General features: G+C 35.1%; 1 protein-coding gene across 1 annotated transcript; it reads right to left on the bottom strand.

Moving 5' to 3' along the window:
- Window positions 1–735: 735 nt before the first annotated feature.
- LOC127560024 (mesothelin-like protein) lies at window positions 736–6,581 on the bottom strand. Its single transcript, XM_051994284.1, has 3 exons — window positions 6,492–6,581; window positions 5,881–6,070; window positions 736–1,007 (listed from the first exon to the last, which is right to left on the bottom strand). The coding sequence occupies exons 1-3, from the start codon at window positions 6,534–6,536 to the stop codon at window positions 895–897; spliced, it is 348 nt and encodes a 115-aa protein (XP_051850244.1). The 5' UTR covers window positions 6,537–6,581; the 3' UTR covers window positions 736–894.
- Between the last annotated feature and the right edge of the window lie 704 nt (window positions 6,582–7,285).

The following is a 7,285-nucleotide window of genomic DNA, read 5'->3' on the forward strand; positions in this document are numbered from 1 at the left end:
AGCAAACAAAAATGGTATCTGGCCATAAAGAGCTACTAGAGTAACAGGGATGTTCATGACATAAACATAGAAGAGAATCAAAACATCTAGTAGCAAAATTTCAAAGTAATATGCAGCTTACACACAAGAAGAATAAAAAAAAAGAGCTAAAAATGAAAATGAGAGTATGGAAGAAAGATTTGGAAAAAAAGGAATTATCAGTTTGGAAAAAGGTATTGAAGAAAATAACCCCAAGAAAACTGGAAGTAGTGAAATAGAAGGTAATTATTATATGAGACATCAAGACATAATGTCAAAGGTTTGAAAAAATCTCAATGAATATGTAAAATGTCTCTGAGGAAAAAAGACAAACCAACCTGGAAAACAGATTGTGGAGAGAGAGATTAAGAATCACTGCCTTACCTAATAACTATGAACAATAACAATAAACAAAAAGAGCCTAGATTTTATATTTCAAAAAATCATAAAAAAAAACCTACTCAGATATTTTAGAATCAGAGGATAAAGTAGAAATCAAAAGAACACACCTGAAAGACTATAGTCAGGATTGAAACTCAAATATCCCAACTCTCATTCCAGCATACTTTTAAATGCACCACAATGTGACCATATGGAATAACTAAAGGACAATAAACCACAACACTGGAAATATGTCAGATACAACATTTCTTTCTTTTGAGAAGTTCTATATTTGTCAATATGAAGCAAATCTTACAATACCCATGTGAGGTAGGAAAGCTGCTGCAGTTAAAAGTTAAGGACTTCTCACAACGTATCCTTATATTCTCCATTCAAGAAACAGGTGGCAAATCACTTGTACATTTGGGTAGATTGCAATTTCTCTTTTGTGCTGGTTTTACAAATGATATGGTGCTGTCATATATTCTCAAATAGTTATGAAGCCCCCAAGGAAATCATTACTCCACAGAGGGTGAGGAGGGTAGTGTAAGAAATCTGGCTTATGTGTTCTTTCAAGAGGGCTCCTTCCGCTCTGGAAATGGGTGGTGCTGAAATAGAACAGAGAATAGAGTTAGATCACTGGGACACAGCTGTAGGGGACTAGACACTTCAGAGAAAAAAGAGGAGTTTTGCCATCTGCTTCTTTCTTTATAACAACACTAATTTTCTCCTCATGAGGAAAAGTTGGATGTAATTCTAGGAAGCAAATCAATGAAAAAACATTCTCATTGAATGCTTTAGTCCAGTTCTAGCTAGCTCTGCTTCTTTTAATGGAACATGTTAGCCTTGGAATTAATCAATGATCCTTTTATTAAATCCCTATAATATATCAGGCACTGTGAGATTCTGGAGACAAAAATAAAGACAAAAAAGAAACAGTTTATGTTCTCAAGACCTCACATCCTATAGAGAGAGAACAATATAACCACAAATATGTATAAACAGAGTATACAAAATAAATGTAAGGTAGCTTTGGGAAGGAGGGAGGTCACAGAAGCTAGGAAGAAAATTAAAAATCTACCATACCAAAGATATAATCCAAGGAACCTCTGCTACAATATATAAAATAAGCACAGAAGAGTAACCTTTTGCAGTTCTTTGTATCCCCAGTACTTTAGCACAATTCCTGCTATATAGTAGACACTGATAAATATTTACTGACTGATTGAAATTATCAGATAGATTAATCCTCAACTCACTGATTTAAACTGGTATTTCTAAAAGGTTCTCTTCCACAGACAGTGAAAATATAAATGGCTACCTAACCATCAAGACTCAACTACCCCTGAAATTCTTTTTCACCAGAGCTCTTTGATGTCCCATCTGTGAACTTTATACTTCATATCTTTTTAAAGTACTAATCATTTTATTTTGTATTACAGCTATTTCTGCATGCAGAAATAGCTGTAATACAAAATAAAACATGTATAATATAATAATAAAATATATAATTATATATACACATCAAGACATACATATATACATAATTACATATAGGTAAGTAAATATATGGAGTAATATATTTATATAGGAACATATATAGGAATAAATATATTAATAGTTATATTAGAGCAAATACATGGATATGTGAGTATATGTAGGAATGGCTTTATAAAGTATATGGGAGTATTTATAAACACGCATTTACTTATACATAGTTATGTTAGAGTAAACATATATATGTATATACTTACATATGTTGAAGTGTATATATATATATATATATAAATATAAGCACATACACATATAATGGAGTATATATATATACAGAGAGAGAGAGAGAATACACACATATGTGTAGTGTGTTTGTGTGTATGGTCATATTGGAGTAAAATTGTGTCACAGTGAATAAGTACTAGATTTGGACTTAGGAAGATCTGGGTTCAAAAACTACTACATACACCTACCTGGATGACCCTGAACAAGTCACATAAACTCTCTGAATGTCAGTTTTCTCATTTATAAAATGAGGGTAATAATGGTATGGATCTTGTTATGATGATTATATGGAATAAATTATGTAAACTCTGGCAAACCCTAAGGCCTTTTATAAATGGTAGCTATTGTTGTGTATATTATTCCTTTCTAAAATTCACCCCCTCCAAATGACTTTGCATTTACCTGTAATATATTTTGCAAACAACACCAATAACCACCCCCAAATTTGCAATTTCTATATATGGGTTGTATCCTTCAAGTAGAGTGAAAATTCCTTTGAAGGAAGGACTGATTTATTTTTGTCTTTCCTTATTCAGCACATAGCACAGTGCCCCATATATCCTAGATTTGCAGATGGAAAAAAACTTTGAGAACAGTTTGACTTCATTTTACAGATGAGGAAATTGATTCACTGAGAGGTTAGGTGATAAGCCCAAGGTCATACAAGTAATAAGTAGCATAGTGTGGATTTGAATGCAGACTTTCTGACTCTAATGTAGCATTTTCCATTACCTGTAATTGATTTATAAATGTTGAATAGAATCTTATCTTGTCTCAACTTTCCTCTTCTTTCCATTATTCTTGGAGCTACCTGAGGATGTTTCATATCTTACTTATCTTTAAAATGATAATTACTGCTGCATATGTAACATTTTTCACATTATAACATTTTCTATATAAAAATAACAGGGAACTAGCTTTGGAGCTAGAAAACCTGGGTTAATTCTCACCTTTGGCACATACTAGCTGTATAATCCTGAATCCTAAGTTAACTTATCAGAGTTCTCTAAGAATCCTATATTGGTAAGAGGGAATTTTCTTGTCTAAGGGTCCCTTAAACCAGTTGAAATCATTGCTCTAATACCTATCCCTTTTATACACATTTTCTCTCTTGAGCCTCATAACAATTCTATGAACTAAAGAATATAGAGATAATTATTCCTATTTTACAGAAGAGAAAACTTTAGCTGAGAGAAATGGAGACTTGCCCAATGTCACACAAGTAGGAAATATCTATACTGAGATTTGAACCCAGATTTTCCTCATTTAGGTATAGTCTACTTGTTACCCCAGGAAGTCTTACCTTCAATCACAGGGGGCCTACACAAAGGCAGTATGGCACGTGATAAGAGTACTGAGTGGCTCTCAAGTCTGAGCACCTAGGTTCAAATCCTGTCTATGATATCTACTACCTATGACTTGGGACAAGTCACAACCTCAACTGGTCTTACCATTCCTGACTATAAAATGGGAAGGTGGACTCAATAGCCTTTGAGGTCTCTTCCATTTAGTCCATAAATATTTATAAAGCATTTACTATGTGCCAGGCATTGTGTTGAACACTGGGGATGCCAAAAAAAAAGGGGAGCAAATGGCAATCCTCATTTTCAGGAATTCAGTCCAATGAGTGAGATAACATACAAATAGTTATGTACAGTAAGGCTATGTATAGGATAAATGGAGACTGTCTTCTAGTTCTAGATTTATGATTCTAAGAAAAGGTGGCGTCTCAATAAGTGTCCACTTGAACTGAGCTCTTAAATTAGCATGGAACCTCAAATTGATAAAATGAAATCTCAATGTGCCCTAGTCTTTGGGAAGCACAGGGATTTACTGGGGAGAAGAGGGAACTATGAGTCAGGAGAATTGGAATCTAGTCCCCGCTCTACCCCTTCTTAGCTTTATTGTTGTTCAGTTGTTTTCAGTTGGTGTCTAACTCTATATGACCTGATTTGGGGTTTTCTTAGAAAAAGATACTAGAGTGATTTGCCATTTCCTTCTCTAGCTTATTTCACTCTCCAAGGAAACTGAAATAAATAGAATTAAATGACTTGTCCAGGATCATAGAGCTAGTAAGTATTTGAGCTGTATTTCACAGTAACAGTATTAATAATTTATACCAGAGCTTCTTTAACTTTTTCCACTCATGACCCCTTTTACCTAGAAATTTTTACATGACCCTGGGTATATAGCTATATAAAATAGGTATTGAACTCAGGTCTTCCTGACTTCAGTCTCAGTGCTATATCTATTGCATTACTTTATCTTTGTGATCCTGGGCAAATCATTTTAATTTCCTGTGCCTCATTTCTTGATAATGAGACCCATGATACCTAACTCTCTGGGTTGGTATGGGTGTAAGAGATAAGATGTGTCAATATTATTTGAGGAGGTTGAACACTACAATACTATGTTTCTCTAGATCTTTCCTTACAACACAGAAGTAGTATTTCTTAATGGTTAGAGTCTGGAGCCAGAAACCAGGAGGTTTAAATCCCTACCTCTAACAATTAGTGGCCACACCTTCAGATTATATTCTGTGACTATAAATTTAGCCAGATTGCAATCTATATTAATGGATTTCCCTCCCCCAGGTACTTGATGCAGCAATACATTACTCACAATGGTTCTGTGAAGTTGGTAAGATAAAGTGTTGCTATGTCCATTTTCCAAATAAAGAAACCGAAGCTAAGCGAGATAGTGATATCATATAGTTAGCAAGCTTTGGACTCAAACCTGGTGTTCTTTTTGCAGGTTCAGTGATTTTCCTATTGCCACACAGATTATCATGCAACCTTATTTAGACAGGAGCTGGTTGATGTTTAATTTCATATTAACCATGAAGAAAGCATTTTATAAATGATGATGTAAATGATGGCATTTGGCCATGTTTTACTCACTTAGGAAAGAATATGCTTTCAACAGTTTTAGAAGTATCCATCTTTGGGGTAGCTGGATGGCCCAGTGGATAGAGCACAGGCCGAGAAATCAGGAGGACCTGAATTCAAATGTAATCTGACACTTAACACTTCCTAGCTGTATGACCCTGGGCATGTCTTTTAACTCCAATTGCCTCAAAAAAATGTATCCATCTTTATATGAGCAACTGATGGAGGAACTGATGAAGAGGAGAGGAGAGGAGAGGAGAGGAGTTATGGGTTCATTCAAAGATCTCTAGTTGCCTCTTTCTTTGTCCTATTCATACAAAGACATTTGCATATAAAAAAGCCTTATAGAAGTATGCTCTAGAGGCAACTGCTTCCTCATGACATCATTTTTACTAATATCATGTATTCAAGGAATCCAATAATAATGTTAGGTCTGATCTGACTATATTTCAGATTTATTAATCAATAAATTCACAAACATTTACTAAGCCTCTAGTAGCTACTGTATGCCAGGTACTATTCTGGTCACTAGGGTCCAAATGTCCTTAAAGAGCTTACATTAGAGCGTCAGAAAAAAAGAACACATAAATATATGTAAATACACATAAAATATATATAGAAGAAATATAAAGTTATTTGCAGAGGAGAAGTACTAGCTTCTGGAGTTGGGGGAGGCCTCATATTATTCACTCATATAGACTTTTCTTTTTATTAGCCTAATTTGGTGAGGTTGTATTACTTTTGGAAGACTAAATTCTGTTTTGATGTGTACAATGTTTTGGTCATCAGAGCAGTGTCCCAGGAATTTACTTACCTGATGTTAAAACAAAGAAGCCATCAGGTGTTGGGTCTGGATGTCCAGCCATAATCTTGAGCCCAATGGCATTCACTTCTGACTGGGTATGAGCCTTTATCCAAGCCTGTACTGTAGAATGCTCAACAATGGTGTTTAGCTCAGAGAGATTCGTGTCAAGTAATTCTTTTAGATTTTGAGGACTTAATTTCTATGAATCCAAAATGAAAAGAGAGAATACCTCATACTTTTGTCTTGGGTCTATCCCAGGAATAACATAGAGTAATAAGACAGTATCAAAGGTCTAGAGCTAGTTAACTCAGTTGATTAAGGCACAGCTTTAAGAAAATCAAGGTCATACATTTGACCATCATCAGTTAACTCTTAGTTTTATAAAGTATGAAAGGAAGCAATGTGGTTAAGTGGAAAGATAACCAGACTTTGAGTCAAAAACCTGATTTTTGCTTTTGTTTCTTCTAATGTTCCTTAGGTACATAAATTCATCTTGGAGACTAAGATAGTAAACTTTAAAAGGCAATTGTTTGTTCAGTCTGTGAGCCAATGAATGGTTAATATAAATAGCACAGCAGTTGACATTTCTAATGAGAAGCCTTGTCCCCAGTATTTCGCACCTTAACCTCCTCAGGATTGAGGGTTGTAAAGGTATCCATGTCCATAACTGGGGAATGAGCTGCAAATTGGATGAGATCTTCAGCTGGGGCTCCTCCTACAAGAGGAAGCAAAAGGAAAGTCCCAACTTAAACCGTTAGCCAACTGGCTAGTACTGAGTTTAGTCCAATCCTATTCACCTAGTTTTTCTGGGTTCTTTGCACAGGCCCACTTCCAACCCCATGTATATACTGGTCTAAGAAGAATCTCCTTACTGTGCCCCATAGACCCTATACTTAGGCTCTCCCCTGATCCCTACTGCCTGCAATACTTTCTCCCCATTAAAAGGGATCACAAGCCATCTAGTCCCACATATACCTGAGCAAGAAGATCCTTTTTCTTATTTCTACTGAGTTATAACCTATTAGCTATTTTTTGTCTTTAGTCTGAAGTTTATTCTCTTTGACAGAAAAAAGCAAGCAATGTAAGAATCGAGTAGTTCTTTCTTCTTTCTGGAATCTATTATCATTATACTAACCAACCTGAGTCAAGATTTTATTGCTTCTTTGATTCTCCTCTCTTCTTCATTATAGCTAAAATAACCCCCAGGGCCCACCCTTTTAGATGTCCTTAGCTTTCCTCACTAACCTGAATTCATTCTGAACTTTAGTGCTCCTGACACTATTGTTACAGAGCCATACCACATGTTTGGTTTTCAACAATTAGCTATATGACCATGGACAAGTTACTTAAACTCTGTCCTAAGGCAACTTATTAAAATCTAATTTTTTAAAGTTAGAAATGGGTTGTGATCTAT

Source organism: Antechinus flavipes, chromosome 1 (assembly GCF_016432865.1).
Source record: "Antechinus flavipes isolate AdamAnt ecotype Samford, QLD, Australia chromosome 1, AdamAnt_v2, whole genome shotgun sequence".
Taxonomy (NCBI): Eukaryota; Metazoa; Chordata; class Mammalia; order Dasyuromorphia; family Dasyuridae; genus Antechinus; species Antechinus flavipes.

Coding starts and splice junctions, on each gene's coding strand:
- LOC127560024 (XM_051994284.1), bottom strand. CDS start 6,536: ATGGACATGGATACCTTTACAACCCTCAATCCTGAGGAGGTTAAG. Junction 6,071..6,491: donor TCAATCCTGAGGAGGTTAAG/GTGCGAAATACT, acceptor TTGGATTCATAG/AAATTAAGTCCTCAAAATCT. Junction 1,008..5,880: donor CTTCTTTGTTTTAACATCAG/GTAAGTAAATTC, acceptor GTTCTATTTCAG/CACCACCCATTTCCAGAGCG.